General features: G+C 39.9%; 2 protein-coding genes across 3 annotated transcripts in view; one reads left to right on the top strand and one right to left on the bottom strand.

Moving 5' to 3' along the window:
* Positions 1-16,774, top strand: part of LOC134211326 (uncharacterized) — a 108,747-nt gene that overhangs the window by 85,916 nt on the left and 6,057 nt on the right. Inside the window, exon 1 of one of the 2 annotated variants that reach the window (XM_062688088.1) lies at positions 14,742-14,899. The exons of the other annotated variant lie outside the window; for it this stretch is intronic. Within the exon in view, the coding sequence (XP_062544072.1) occupies positions 14,890-14,899 (10 nt within the window). The 5' untranslated portion in view covers positions 14,742-14,889. Of the gene's footprint in view, positions 1-14,741; positions 14,900-16,774 lie in introns of those variants that run through there. 2 annotated transcript variants of the gene reach the window in all.
* On the bottom strand, positions 131-3,610 carry LOC134215569 (uncharacterized). The gene is made up of 5 exons (XM_062694725.1): positions 3,437-3,610; positions 1,571-1,773; positions 1,269-1,503; positions 732-1,205; positions 131-675 (listed from the first exon to the last, which is right to left on the bottom strand). Exons 1-5 carry the CDS (start codon positions 3,510-3,512, stop codon positions 251-253), a joined length of 1,413 nt encoding a protein of 470 aa, XP_062550709.1. The 5' UTR covers positions 3,513-3,610; the 3' UTR covers positions 131-250.

The raw sequence follows: 16,774 nt of genomic DNA, 5'->3' as shown, positions 1-16,774 counted from the left end.
CCCTGAAATTGTAATAATGATGTTTTTATTATGCAGATCTACTCTTATTTCAGCAAATTAGGTTATGTAATACATTTGGACCAATTATGTCTCTTCAGAACAATGGCCATTTTCAAGTTCTACGTCCATGTCCGGTTATGTCACAAACAATACTTACTGTTCGTTTTTTATACCTTTCTAAACATCAAAGCTTTATTAATACAATCAATGAACAACATACATGTTACAACCTATGATTGCAGCAATGCCTTTAAATCTCAACAAGTATTTCGTAGTCTCCAATAGTAATCTCGTTCCATCCAAACGGTATCTTAAGCACGCGCTCGTGTTCCAAAACTTTTCCTGGAGTTAGGCTTCCCCGATGGTGCCCACGTCCAATATAAACCGTCTCTCCCCACATTGTGCGACCACATACCACGGCCTTTGACGGTATGGAGCCACTGAAGGGAACCCAGGCTACCCGGGCATCACACAGAGCTTCATAGGATATCATTTCGATTTCTTTCCCTTGGTGACAAGTATGACAAAGCTTCTTGCGTGGAATCACCTTGGCCGGTAGTTGGTTTCCTTGGTAAGAAACACGCCCCACGAAGATCGGCGAACCGTCACTATCGTAGCCCGCTAGAATTGCGCCTCTTGGTACGGGGGAACTGTTGGTACTTGATTGCCAGTTTACTGAAAAATATATTTCATGAACTATTTCATGTAAATAAAGACAGTTCAAGACTTACATGCTTGTATGCACTTGGTAGTTGGTAGACTATTGTCGACCAGAATGTCAAACTCTCGCAACACGATTTCCTTAAACCCGTAGGGTATTTTTAAGATTTTGCTGCATTCTAGAATTTTTCCTGGAGTCAGGCTCCCTTCGTAGCGACCTCGTCCGAAGTATAATTTCTCGCCGTACCGGTCCCGTCCACATTCGATTGCATTCAAAGGATACACGCCATGGAAGGGAACCCAGGAAACATTCGCATTGCACAGTGCTTCATATTCGGTCATCTCAAATTCCAATCCTTCGTCACCAGTATGACACATTCGTTTGCTTGGGATTACTTTCGCTGGTAGATGTAGTCCGAATCGATAAACTCGACCCAGGTAGATAGCGGCTCCATCACTGTCATTTCCAGCCAGAAGTGCTCCAGGGGGAACGCGTCCGTTGCTTTGGGCGGACACCCAGTTTCCTCCGACGCTTTGTTTCTTAGCTGAAATAATGTCGCAAGAATCATTGAAAAAATCAAGATTTGTAAAAGATGATGATTGTATACATTCTCTCGTATCTACCAACACCTCAAACTTGGGGTGGGCATGCTCAACTCCATCGAATCCAATGTACAGACAACCGTGGCTGCTAATGATTTTTCCAGGTGTTACACTTCCATTGTGATGAGCTCGTCCTATGAACAGCTGATCGCCATGAGCGGTTTTACCGCTCAACACGGCGCCCTTCGGAAGAACTCCGTTCTCACATGGAACCCAGGTAAAGCCTAGTCCACACAGAACCTAGAATGTTTGCGAGTACAGAAGATATGGAATTGAATTATTTCTCGGAATTTTCACTAGCACCAACCTCAAAATGCGGCTTCGATAGTTCCAGTCCTTGGTATGTTACATACGCCACTCTTCGAATGGGGATCACTTTAGCTGGAAGCATGTCTCCGTAGTGGCTGGCTCGGCCGACGTATATGGGAGACCCGTCATGGTCTGTGCCTGCTCTCACTGCGTTTGGTGGATGTACGGCAGAATCAGCAGACCACCGTACCCAAGTGTGTGCTAGAAAAATGGTGAATTTGATAAACTTGATTGAATATCTGATCATGGATTGTTCAAATTAATAATTTTAAACTCCCTAAGTATTTTTCCCCGGAATAATAAAACAACAGACGTTCCTACACACAAATTTCGAAAAGTATGGGAAATTAATGCAAATAACAGGATAGCAACAACCCAGAAAACTTCTCACAATGTTGAATGAATATGGTCGAAACTATGGCATAACAAAATTAAAGATTTACAACGGTCATGTTTTAGTCAAATTATGCCATGAACAACTGAAATCTATATGTCCTAAAATCCAAAAATGACTTTTGGACACTTTTTTTCTGCCAATCATTAGTGTAAATATTCTGATTTTTCAATGATCAAGTGATCAGTATTAACATCAGTGACAATAAACTGCACTACAGAAATCCGGAATGCAATCATCATATGAACTTTACATACATTTAATGTACGAGAACGGTCGTGACCAGAATGGATTTTGTATTACTTCTAATGCTACAAATCTTCAGCTTTATGCACCATACTAAAAACTGATGCTGTAACATTTTTGGCCAAAATGAGGTTTTTATATATTCTGAATCCTCTTCCAAAAATACGTATTTTGGCAAAAAACACGAAATTTTTTTTTCAGGTTTTCAGGTTTTCCACGCACTTTGAAGAACAATTATGGAGTACTGCTTACATTGTGGAGTTTTGCCAAAAACTATTGATCTGTATTGAAACAATAGAGAGGTTCGGTGAATTGTTTGTAAATTACCCCAACAAATTCAAATACTGTTGGCTTACCAAATGTATGCAAGATAGTATTGCCTAAATTGCTTCCTTGGGGTTTGCAGTGAATTACTAATTCTTTTGGACGATTCACAGATTTAATTCAAAATGCAAATGTTACAAATATGCGATCATGGGCACCCATACTGACCATAATATGGCTTTTTAGCATGGGTTACATGGTTTTCGCTATCACTAGTTGGTGCTTTCCGATTCCCTTCTTGAGTCCACCGTAAATTCCACAATATTTGAATTGAGGTTTTCTTAGCAAGGCCTGCACTGCATATTACGGATTGAAACAAGTATGTGTGCAAATCGCTAAATCTTTTTATTCACAAAAAAAAAAAACAAAAAAAAAACCTCCATCGCGGAAACGAATTTGATAAATTCGCCAAAAGAAAAATAGTAGCAGCTGTTCACATGCAATGCTTGCTGTCACTAAGTGTACAAGGAAAAGCAAAAAAACTAAACGGCGTTGGCTTGCTTCGCAAACGAGTAAATTTAAAAACCATCCCAAACCACTGTGCTTGTAGGCAAAGTTTCAAGTGCGCTTCCCTCGTATCCATGACCATGACGTGATCGTACTGACTTGCCAGACAGAACGAGCACTCGCAAGGTCAAAAATCGAGCATCCGTATAGTGCTGCCTCGTACTCGATAATGTCTTAGCTCTATTACTGATTTGATCACATCGATATTATTCACATTGCAATTATGGGCCATAGATAAAAAATGACGAACAAATGATATTAACAGAGCATCATCAACCAAATCTATTTTTGTCTGGCTTTACCCAGTAGTGATCAAGTCACAGTTTTTTTTTTCAGCTATGATAACTTCAATATGTTACCGTTTTATGGTGACAATTCCTAATATTAACTTACCTGGTCCACTTGAGGGTGGGTCTTGCTCAAAAGGAATCCTTTCCCATGGCTTATAAGGTGCGCGGTCTATATACATTGCAATTGGTAGGGTTTGATAGTTTCGTTAGATGTCCACTAATCACGTTATGATCCCGCACGATGAAACACACGACTAACAAGAACGTAAGCAGCGTTTCGTGAGATACAATTCAAAAATAAAATTTTGCTATACATACGTCTGTTTGTTTTCGCCGAAATATGAGAGAAAAAAAACAGCGAACAAGCAGGGAAGAATGCGACGCGTACCGTTCGGATTCAAATGCTGGGAAAATTCATATTCTCAATATTTCTTTTCGTTTGGCATAGATTAAAGTGATATGCTTTTCTCGCACCATGATATTTTTTAATAGATAACTACTCAACTTTGTTTGATTGAAAAACATTTTTAGTTCGCTCCACGTTTACGTGTTGGTATGTAGTTAGCGTCTTTCTCAGGGGAACAACAATATGAAACACTTCAACTAATGAAATGAGTGTTGCACTGCGTGAAGTTAAACGAATTTTACAATGATATGGAAATGCTAATATCATCTCCCAAACTTGGACGTACATTTTAATGTTAGAATTAGATGTAAAAGTATAGATTTTATGATTCCGTTAGGATACGACAAACATGAACAATGTTTTTAGAGTATATGGCTCAAACCTTGGCCGTGGTTGAGCACATTTATCGTTGAAAATTTTCATATATTGGATCTGTAATAAAAATTTTGCCACCAGACGGGTTGCTTACTTTGGTTATTATGCCAAGTAGTTAAACTAGTTAAACACAACAATAATTTTTTTATTTAAGCCATCAAAAATTTTGAGTGAAATGGGCTTTATGTTCGGCTAATTTTCCTAGTCTTAGCTGTGGCGATGGATGCTTCAGCATACGGGAGGTTGGTGCATTATTCACTATACATCGTTTGTAAAAGCCTTAAGCTAGGCAATTGTAATGTGCTGCTTGAAAATCGTTAGCTGGAATTTGGCAACCAATTTTTTGCCTTTCTCGTACAACCTAACGAAGTTGTACCGAAAGGCTATCATTTCACTCCGAAAACGAACTTTTTATACAAACCTCTGAGACCAATAGTGTTATATATCAATCGACTCAGCTCGTCGAACTGAGCACATGTCTGTCTGTCCGTGTGTATGTATGTGTGTGTGCACAAAAGCTAAAAAAAAACATTAGACAACTTTTCATATAGTAATCTTTAACCGATTTTCTCGCAACAAGTTTTATTCGACAGGGACAAAGCCTTGAATTTGAACCTTGAAAACGATCGATCATTACGTTTAAAAGTTATGAAGAAAATGGTACATCGGACCATATAAACCCCAGATAAGGTTGGTGTCAATAACTAAATACGAGAAAGGCACAACCAACGCTAGGTGGATTAATCTGGGGTTTTCCAGAAAGCTACCTTATGATTAACCGTGACGCTATACCTATGTAAAGTGTAAATTATTCTATTTTGAAATTTTGAATATATTTACTGACGCTGATCCTAGCCTGCTGTGACCGTTATCGATGCTTTTGTTGCGATTTCCAACTAGACGAATTCTCTTTCTTCTTACTTTAACTTTCTCTTGAGTAATTCTCGCTGAGACCGGGTCACTATTTGCACGAGGTTCTTAAAAATTCCTAAATTTATGTTCATTCGAAAGCTTTTGGCGAGTATATTGAGGATCCAAGTTAAATACTTCAGAAAAATAGGCCTCTTGATAATTATACACGAAATCACGTTTAACCTCGAAACCTCGATTTTTGTCAATTCTTGCCTCACCAAAACTGTCATAACTTTTCATGGAAAAAACATACACTTGAGATTTTCGGACACAATGCACAATATAAGCTAAGCTTTCTATCCTATATAAAAAGCTGCATGTATTCGCTACTAGGCTCCGCCAAAGCGACCGTGTGCCGCTCAAAGCGCACAAGCCCAAGTCCTGGTGTTAGGTGGGACGCTAAACAGCCCTGACACGACGGCCCTCCGACGAGACAGGAGGTTTGCGCAGGCCCAATAAGCCGCCTGGGAAACCAATAATTACGAACAATATAAGAGATAATGCGACTCGATATAATCGGCAAAGACCTAGGCGACGAATAAAGGATCACGATTGGAAGCTTGGAACATGGAACTGCAAGTCGCTAGGCTTCGCAGGTTGCGACAGGATAATCTACGATGAATTACATCCCCGCAACTTCGGCGTCGTAGCGCTGCAGGAAATCTGCTGGACAGGACAGAAAGTGTGGAAAAGCGGGCATCGAACGGCTACCTTCTACCAAAGCTGTGGCACCACCAACGAGCTGGGAACCGGCTTCATAGTGCTGGGTAAGATGCGCCAACGCGTGATTGGGTGGCAGCCAATCAACGCAAGGATGTGCAAGCTGAGGATAAAAAGCCGATTCTTCAATTATAGCATCATCAACGTGCACAGCCCACACGAAGGGAGACCCGACGACGAGAAAGAAGCGTTCTATAAACAGCTCGAGCAGACATACGATGGATGCTCACTGCTGGACGTAAAAATCGTCATCGGTGACATGAACGCTCAGGTAGGAAGGGAGGAAATGTATAGACCGGTCATCGGACCGGATAGTCTGCATACCGTATCGAACGAAAACGGCGAACGATGCATAAACTTTGCAGCCTCCCGCGGAATGGTAGTCTGAAGCACTTTTTTTCCCCCACAAGAATATCCACAAGGCCACATGGAAATCACCTAATCAAGTAACGGAAAACCAAATCGACCACGTTCTAATCGACGGTAAATTCTTCTCCGACATCACAAACGTACGCACTTACCGCAGTGCGAATATTGAATCCGACCACTACCTCGTTGCAGTATGTCTGCGCTCAAAACTCTCGACGGTGTACAACACGCGTCGGAGTCGTCCGCCGCTGCTAAACATTGGGCGGTTACAAGACGATAGACTAGCCCAAGACAACACGCAGCAGCTGGAAGTGGCACTTCCAACGGTAGAGCAGCTAGGCGCAGTGTCTCTTGAAGATGGCAGGATAGATATTCGTTCCGCCATTGGAAGCACCGCAACCGCTGCACAAGGCACGATGTCCCCGGATCAGAGAAACGACTGGTATGACGGCGAATGTGAGCAGTTAGTTGAGGGGAAGAATGCAGCATGGGCGAGATTGCTGCAACACCGCACGAGGGCGAACGAGACACGGTATAAACGGGCGCGGAACAGACAAAACTCGATTTTCCGGAGGAAAAGCGCCAGCAGGAAGATCGAGACCATGAAGAGGCGGAGGAACTATACCGCGCTAATAATGCACGAAACTTCCATGAGAAGTTGAACCGTTCACGTAAGGGCCACGTGCCACAGCCCTATATGTGTAAGCACATAAATGGGAACCTTCTTACAAACGAGCGTGAAATGATCCAAGGTGTCGGCAGCACTACGAAGAGCACCTGAATGGCGATCTGGCAGACAACGGTGGCGGTATGGTAATTAACCTAGGAGCACGCGCACAGGACATGCGACTTCCGGCTCCAAATCTCCAGGAAATCCAGGAGGAGATCGGCCGGCTGAAAAACAACAAAGCCCCTGGAGTTGACCAACTACCAGGAGAGCTGTTTAAACACGGTGGTGGGGCACTGGCTAGAGCGCTGCACTGGGTGTTTACCAAGGTTTGGGAGGATGAGGTTCTGCCGCAGGAGTGGATGGAAGGTGTCGTGTGTCCCATCTACAAATAGGGCGATAAGCTGGATTGTAGCAACTACCGCGCAATCACATTGCTGAACGCCGCCTACAAGGTACTCTTCCAAATTTTATGCCGCCGGCTAAGACCAATTGCAAGAGAGTTCGTGGGGCAGTACCAGGCGGGATTTATGGGTGAACGCCTACCACAGACCAGGTGTTCGCCGTACGTCAGGTGTTGCAATAATGCATCGAATACAACGTGCCCACACATCATCTATTTATCGACTTCAAAGCCGCATATGATACAATCGATCGGGATCAACTATAGAAGCTTATGCACGAAAACGGATTTCCGGGTAAGGTTGATCAAGGCGACGATAGATCGGGTGATGTGCGTAGTTTGAGTTTTGGGGGCATTCTCGGTAGGAAGAGGGTCAAGATAGGTCAATGTAAGCCACCCACCACAAGTTTCTATCGGTGGTTACGAAATCGAGGTGGTTGAAGAGTTCGTATACTTGGACTCACTGGTGACCACCGATAACGATACCAGCAAAGAAATTCGGAGACGCATCATGGCAGGAAATCGTACGTACTTTGGACTCCGCAAAATGCTCCGATCGAATAGAGTTCGCCGCCGTCCCAAACTGACTATCTGCAAAATGCTTATTAGACCGGTAATTCTCTACGGACACGAGACCTGGACGATGCTCGTGGATGACCAACGCACACTGGGAGTTTTCGAAAGGAAAGTGCTGCTTACCATCTATGGTGGGGTGCAGATGGCGGACGGTACGTGGAGGAGGCGAATGAGCCTCGAGTTGCATCAGCTGTTGGGAGGACCGTTCACACCGCGATAATCGGAAGACTGCGGTGGGCCGGGCACGTAGCTAGAATGTCGGACAGTAATCCGGTGAAAATGGTTCTTGACAACGATCCGACGGGAACAAGAAGGCGAGGTGCACAGCGGGCAAGGTGGATCGATCAGGTGGGGGACGATTTGTGGACCCCCCGCAGACTGCGTGGTTGGCGAAGTGCAGTCATGGACCGAGCTGGATGGAGAAGTCTTTTATGTATTGCACAGGCCACTCCGGCCTTAGTCTGGTAATAAAAATAAATAAATTTCTATCGATGTATTAATATTCAAAATCAGTGGTTGCCAATCAGACGGAAAAAGGGTTTTCAAAAAGAAATCCAAAATGGCGGCTGAATTCAATATGGCTGCCTTTTTTTTTATTAATGCAAATTGAAGATACACTCTTCCTCTTTCCAACGATATGCTGATCTCTATGATCGGTTGAGAAATGTTGGAGTAATGTAAATTTTTCGGTGTGTCAAGAATTGACAAAAATCGAGAGGTCCATAAAAATGATTATTTATATACTCGCCGAAAGCTTGCGATTGAATATAAATTTAAGCATTTTTAAGAACCTCGTGCAAATAGTGGCCCGGTCTCAGCGAGAAATACTCTTTTAAAAGATTTAAAATATGAAGGATTTGTTTCCAATCATGCGCATTCTCAACCAGCAAAAGAAACAAAATCAAAGTCAGAATCTGCTGAGAACAATTCACTTGAGTGCTATTGAGTACTGATGTCAAATTCAGCCACTTGTTTTGCGGCTGAAACGCTACAAACGCCATTCATGCGAATACTTTTACATCAGCTCCCTCTGGCGAGTGCCTGCTACTGACGGAAAATTTCTGCTATTGAAGAACCGATTTGTTTTCAATAATGCGCCAGTCCAATCACAAGCAGCATCAGAATCTAATTTCACTACGTTGTTACTGACGCCAACGGCAGCCACTCGATGATTTACCGTTGAACGCGATGCGCATCATCCATGCAAATATCTTTTTTGCAGCGTCTCCCTGAGTACTCAAATATTTGATGTTAAATTCAAATACGGATACTAGTCAAATACACTGCAGTCGGTTTTTACATTAGGGATATTATGAGGGAAATAACCCATGAATCCCAAAAACCCGCATAAATCCCAAACACCGTGTGATAAAAATTCCGCGTAAATCACATAATCCGCGTAAAAAATCGCATGAATCCCAAAAGCCACATAAAAGCGAGTTTACGAGAGAATCGACGTCGCGAAAAAAGCGACCCCAGTGTAAGTTGTTTTTTTTGTTGCTAAAAATGGAGAATAAAATCCATTTGCTTAGAGCCACAAAGTTTTAACATGCAGTGTCAAAATCGGGTGTGATTTCTCCACTTGTTTCATTACTCACTGCTTATCAGTTTCCCGGTATCGAGAACCTCCTTGAGCTATCCACATGTTGTTTAGAATGCAAAATGTATAATCATTCGAATCATATCCACACATACATGCGCCCTTTGCAATTTCTCACATAATGATAAGCGTTTATTGTGTGTGTGATTTTGCAAACAGTCGAGCCACCATACATTATTTATCAGTCAAGCACAGTCAAGTCAAGTGGATTGAATGATTCTCGGATGTTAAAAAAAATCAGAAAACGATTGACTTGCAATGTGACTTATAAAAAGAAAATAAACTGCAGAAAGCAAAACCAACGCTTTATAAAAGGAAACAGATTAATACACCTAGCGGAGTTGGTGCCTATCTCGTGCTAGAAAAACTTTGAAATATTAGTGAGTGTTTTCTAGGGTGTTTTGCGCATATAAATTATGTTGTGAGTAATTCAGCTAATGCTAAGTGTCAAAAAGTGTGTCTACAAATTTTTGTTCAGATTCACACATACACACATACACATAAACATACATAGTATTACATACATACACACATATTACGGGTCTCCGATTCTTCTATCAAAAGTTCGGCTTTATTTTATATGTATATGTAAGTTTGCCCTGGTTGAACCTATCGAAATTGATAATCAAGTTAAAAGAAAACTTTGAGGAGTTGTACTACCTCTATCATATACTACTGGTTATCGAGAAATTGTGACCAAGAACGACAACGGGGACGATAGAGTAAATCTACGAGGGAGTAAACGTTGCGCAATGGATAAGCCACGTGATCACATGCGACTCACCTGAAAATGCACTTACCGCCGCATCCGTCGTTGGACTTCGTATGCCACCACACAATAGTACAGCCCTCCTTAGGGTGAAGCCAGAGTAAACGCGACGAGCGATGCGACGCGACGCGACTCACGTAAAAGAATAACAATCATTATCAACAGGCTGTCAAATTGCACTGTCGCGTCGCGTCGCATCGCACGTCGCGTTTACTCTGGCGGGCACCTTAACCGTGCGTTAAGACGCGCGGCTAAAAAGCAAAACCGTGCTGAGGGTGGCTGGGTTCGATCCCCGGTGCCGGTCTAGGCTATTTTTGGATTGGAAATTTTCTCGACTTCCCTGGGCATAATCATCTTGTTAGCCTCCTGATGTACGAACGCAAAAATGGTAACTTGGCTTAGAAACCTCGCAGTTAATAACTGTGGAAGCGCTTAATGAACACTATGCTGTGTATTACACACCGGTGTATTTGCTGTGCGCGCTAGCGTGGCCCCGGCGTGTACTATTTTGACAGATCAAAGTGACATTTAGAAAACTCAAATATCCATATATTAATTGCACTCACTGAATGAATTTTATTTGATTGTTAAAAATTGTGAAAAATAAAGGAGCAGATTTTTTGCCAACTATGTAGGACATCTCTACCTGTGTGTTGTGAATTTTGATAAAGCTATTTTCTTGGGCTGACTGAGTGCGTTAAGGTTTCGTTCATAGGTTTAGGATCGGAGAAAGAACTCGCCCTGGCCGGGTACGGGACTTTCTAAGATATTTGACACGCTCCTTCGCGGCAGTGTACTCACTGTCTGGCGCATAAGGGAAGCTGTTCAGTTGGTTCGAACCTTATCTCTCTTATTCCTATGTCTCGTTACATTTGGCTACTTCATAATCGGTAACGTTATTTTCTATGATGGTAATATAGAGTTTGAAATTCGTACTGTTGATCGTATCGTGAATTTTGCTGTCGATGTTCGTAGACGACGATGGCGCAACTTCTAGACGCGAAGTACTCTTATGCTGTTGAGTCGCGAATTGGTTCAATATGGAAGTGTTTGATTCCAGAGTAGTTACTATATTCCTAATGCGCTCTATACCTCGTTCTTCAATTGAATAAATTCGTTATCTGATTGTCCCAACCGTCCATTCTCAGTTGCATGCCTACATGAGTCGCACATCAAGAATGTGTTGGAACTACACACTTTTTGCGTGGAGATAATGAAGATCATTACAAAATCCATCACTAGACACGATGATATCTTCGGGGTAAAATTCAATTTCATATGCTTTACATATGATCCATCGTTGAGTGGTATCGTAAAACATATCGGCGTAGTTCCTCCTCCACTACAAATGTCGACAGTCTACTTATTGAGAATCTAAGGACGAAAATTTATAAGTCGACAACAATAAGTCTCAGCCGATAACAGATGTTAGGCTGTAATAGCAGATTGTATCACAGCAAAAATGTTGTACTTTAAATTTGATTTATTTGCACACTTACATCCTTTATTTGTAAACACATAGTTATTAAGTTAAAATTAATCCTTTTTTTGTATTCTAATTAACACTTTACTTTTGGTTGTGCATTACAGCTTTATATTCAGCTAGTTTCGCTGACTATTATCGATAATTCAACGGGAATGGTATTCGTTACTGCTAACCTGATAGCTAATTTATTATTTGCCCATCAATAAAAATTGTGATACATAGAAGGAAAAGACACAGCTGCAATTAATCGTTGGAGTAGTTATAATGATCTTATTCAATCATCCTATCGAGTCACATGCTGTACTATGAATCTTCTTTTCTTCTTCTTCAATGTCTTTACTTTTCGACTGGAACTTTGCCTGCTTTTCAACTTAGTTTTCTATTGACATTTCCTCAGTTACTAATTGAAAGCTTTGCCCGACATTGCATGAGAATGTATCTTGTGTGGCAAGTGCAATGGATACAATATGTCCAGGGAGTCGAGAATGTTTCCAACCCGAAAACATCCATTGGCAATCATACGCCTTTACTCGCAAGGCTACTGGAGACCCCTAGTACTGTGATTGGGAATCCCAATTTGAAAGCATGCCAGGGTGTCTACTCATCTGCAAAAACAAAATTCCCTGATTTTTCCAGATTTATTCCAGGTGTTTTACATTAATTTCCAGGTAAAAACAAACTTGCCATATATAGATTTTAGCAGCAAAATAATCGATTCAAATAAGTAATTATTGCGAAAAACAATTCAAAAAAAAATTTGGTTGCTTCACATAAACAATGTTGTAAATTACTGAAGAAATTCTTCCAGGAATTCCTTCGCAAGTTCACCCAGAAATTACTTCAGCCATTCAATCAAAAATTACTTCAGGAATCACATAGGAAATTCCTCCAGGATTCCTTTGAACATTTCTCCATAGATTTCATCGGAATATCCTCCGGAAATGATTACAGAAATTCCTTCAAAAAGGGAACTTTAAGAATTGCTTCAGAATTTACCTTAGAACTTCCTCCAGGATTTCATTTGAAAATTTCTTCGCAAAAACTTTAGAAAACATCTAAAGAAATGGTTCCGGAAATTGCTTTAGAGATGCATTTGGCAATTCCCTTACGGTTTTTTTAAATTCCTTCTTTGGAAATTTGGTTAACAAATCTTTCGAAAATTTCTTTGAATTTTATTTCAGCTATTTCTTTTTAAAAGAAACTTAAGAAATCCTCTTAAGTTCCGGAAATATGTTTGGGAATTTCCTTAGGAATTCCTTCAGAACTTCTTGCGAGAACTCCTTTAGGAAATGTGTTGATGCAAAAATATACGATTGCTTGGTCCATGACGTTAGGCATAAGGACGTTAGGCGTAATACGACATTTTTTATGTCGTGGGCTGTTTTCTGGGAATTTTATGCTTAACATCCTTTATGCCTAACGTCCTTATACCTGACACGGAGTATACTGCCGTTCTACGCATAATTGTCCCATGTTACGTTTGCTGAAAAAATCCAAACTCGAGTCAATTTGTCCCACTAATTTCAGAATCGAATGGATCTTGAAATTGAACAAATATTTTTGGGGTGTTATGAGCGTAGGCAATACTATTCCAGGACATAAAACGAATCGCTACTTATTTAAACGGTTTTCAGTCTCAATTAACATCAAACAACTTATTTTTTTCAGTGGGACAAATTGACTCGGCGGTCAATTTATAGCCTATTCAGATAACACCTTTTTTGATCATAAATATTCTGATAAACAACAACCTGATGCCACCCCCATACATTCAATTCTCTTTCTTCACTTAAACACGATACATATTTTTTACGATAAATAATCTAATCGTAATCTGAGTAGGTTATTAAGCTTATTGAAGCATATTTTGGCAGAATAATTTAAATGTTTACAGCTCCACTAGCGTTCTATTACTTATGGCTCTACTGTAAAAACCTTCGGAAAATGCTTCGGGTATTCTTTTGAAATAATTTTTTAGGAACTCATGCAGAAGTATCTTGAGGAAAACTTTAGAAAACACCTAGAGGAGTTTTTCCGGATATTTTGCCTTTAAGAATTCTTTGGGAATTCGTCGAAAATACCTTTAGAAACTCCTTTGAAAAATCCTACGGCTATTCTTTCAAGAATTCCTTTAGCAACAATTCTTCATAAATCACTTACACTTTTATTTTTCAAAAATCCCTTCAGGTGATTTCTTTGAAAAATCCTCCGGATATTCCTTGGAAAACTGATCTCGAAATTCCTTCGGAAGTTCCTCCAGAAATTGCTTTGAAAAATCCTAACTAATTTATTATTTTTTAATATATTCCTAAAGAATTTTCGAGGGAATACTCAAAAGAATTTACTAAGCAATCCCTAATTGATTTCCCGAATAAACTCCTAGATTTCACCAAGAATAGCTTTGGAAATTCTCAAGGAATTCTTTTGAAGATGGCAAATCATTGCGGAACAACGATCCATTAATGTTCACTACATTTTTGATAGATTTAATTGGTATAATTATTCAAATATTTGTAAGGATTTTTTTCATCTTCTGAGAGAATTTCACTCATGATCACAGGGTATTGAAATTTCCCTGATTATGTCAGGAATTCCCTGATAATTCCAGGTTTTTTCCAGGTGGGTCGAAGTTCCCTGATAATTCCAGGTTTTCCAGGTTTTTCCAGGTAGTAGACACCCTGGCATGCTAATTACCACGACCGTGGGGGTGTGTGTGCGCTTTCTGTGGCCAGTTTCATTAGGTTTATTAAACCGCATTTGAAAAATTTGGCCGCAAATATTTTTTTAAAGTGTAAGATAAATGACAAAATATTTTTTCAAAACTATATTTCAAAAGGAGAATTTTAATAAATCAGTAAACTGAGAAATAAATACAATAAATTTAAAAATAAGAAGTTTACAGTTTTGGTAGAATCCTTAGTTCTGGTAAAACAAATGTGAAATGATGACCCGAATAAATAATCCATTAGGGTTTGATTTTTCGGTTGACATATTTTGTCAAATATTTTCAGTGGATATGGTGAATAACTTTCACCATTCATCTGTGTATGCAACATAGTATGCGTTATCAATGGCTTTGAGCCATTTATCAGCAGTATTTCGTTTTGCCACATGAGTATTGAGTAGTGTTGAAACAAGTGATAACAAAAAGGTGCCTTATTTAGGAACGCATCTGCCAGTTTTTGTGGAACCATTGTCGAGTGAACGTTTTGTCCTACAATCGGCAAATAGTGTCTTTTTATCAGACTTTTGCTTGAACAAATTTTCAGCGCAATGAATGCAGGTGAGTCATACACCTTCAAATAGTTTTTATTACGCATTCCTCTTTGTCTTTCTTGTACAATAGTGATTCAAGTACCCGTTTGAAGCCATCAATAAACATAGTGAAAAATAAAGTATAGTGAGTTTAAAAAGTTCATGTATGAACATAAATGTGGAAAATTGGTTCAGGTTTCAAATTAGTGGATTAAATATGCGAGAATACAAGAAGTTTCAATTCATTCTTTTCAACACATGGTAAACTTTGGTAGTCTCAACGGAGCAGCGTTTCAGTCAGAACAATGTTCAAGAATCTTCACTATTGGATTGAAAGTTTCGAACTTCATGTGCTGTAGGAAAAAAAAACTCTGGAAAAAAGTACCGAAAATATACGCAAAAATATTCAAATGGTCGTTCTGCTCCGGAGGTGCATATTACCCCAGATTCTCCTATGTGAATGAAGCACATCACACGTTTATTTATCTTCTGGGCGTACACTTCGTTATCGCTTCCGGTTACTCATTATTCAAGTAGAATCGAATTGAAGATATCTCCAATTGTGTAGCAAGTCGTGATGTTTAACAAGTGTAATATAAAAATATCCAACAATTCCGAAAATGATTACAACAATATTTATTTGCATAAGATTTGTCAGCAACTTTCGTATTGTAAATCGGTATGATAATGAATATTATTGTAGTAGATACTAAATCTTTTTTTAAACTATTCTGTGTCTTCAGAGTCGAAAATTTAAAACCTTAAAATGTTTTGCGTTGTCACTCATCGCTATTCATTCATCCGTTCATAGTGGGTAAAGTGCCCAATAGTGGACCCCTAACCAGTAGTGGACCCTTCAGGCGTTTTTGGATTATTACAGAACAATGTAAACATATTGCTATGAAATTCCATCGAGAGAACCTACTTTACAGTAGACCTGTGCGCCGGTCATATAATCGGCGGCGGCGGCGTGGTGGTCACTTTTGCCCCGGCGGCGGCGGCGTCACGGCGGCGCGCCGTTGGCTTTTATCGGCGGCGGCGGCGGCGGCTTGAACCGGCGTGGATGAAAAAATCAATGGTTGAAAAAATAATTTTAACGCGGATTTTTTATTCATACTGTATGAATCCCTTATTAAAATCGACTTCAGTTAAAAATGTAATATTATACGTTTGCCGATCATTGCTGACGACACTTATTAGTACCTGATTACAAAATGTTAATTAAATCCAAACTATTTTATTATTCCCTGATTTTGATGAATTAAATTCAATAAATTTTGCTTCACTTTTCGTGATCCCTGAGCAGTGCTGAGAATTGGATTTCAGTGTCACAGGACTAATTTGTTAATAACTTTTTTTTAAAGTTATTTCCAATTCAGGATTTTGATACACTTCCGTCGTTATACTTCTCAATATATCCATATTTCAGAAAAATTCGAACTACTATTTGGTAAGCTACATATACAATTGAGCAATGTTTGAGTTGCTGAATATCTAGTTTGTTTAGATAATTTGCATAGCTACTTCATTTACTTGGTGTGAAACCTGGAACCTGGAAGGACATACACGATGGAATCCACTAATGACAGCCACAAATCTCAATAGATGATCAACATAACTGAAAATGAGCACTGGCTGAGTAAGACTGGTTCACGATGGCCAATCAAATTGAATATTTTTCTTGAAATTTGGTTAAATATGCCAAAAATGTTCTTGGTGGAGTTCCAGAAAGAATTTATGTAGGAAACAAAGCTTTTCTTGATATTCCTGCTTTCATTCCTTGGGAAACTTCTCCTATGGGAAACTTTATTCTATGGGAATTTAGCATTAACATTAGCATTGAGCGATTCGCACAAATTCGTAGGTGATACAGACATAGCCTTTTGTAATAGAGTAGCATTAC

Source organism: Armigeres subalbatus, chromosome 2, assembly GCF_024139115.2.
Source record: "Armigeres subalbatus isolate Guangzhou_Male chromosome 2, GZ_Asu_2, whole genome shotgun sequence".
Lineage (NCBI taxonomy): Eukaryota > Metazoa > Arthropoda > Insecta > Diptera > Culicidae > Armigeres > Armigeres subalbatus.
This window is presented reverse-complemented; position numbering and strand designations above follow the sequence as displayed.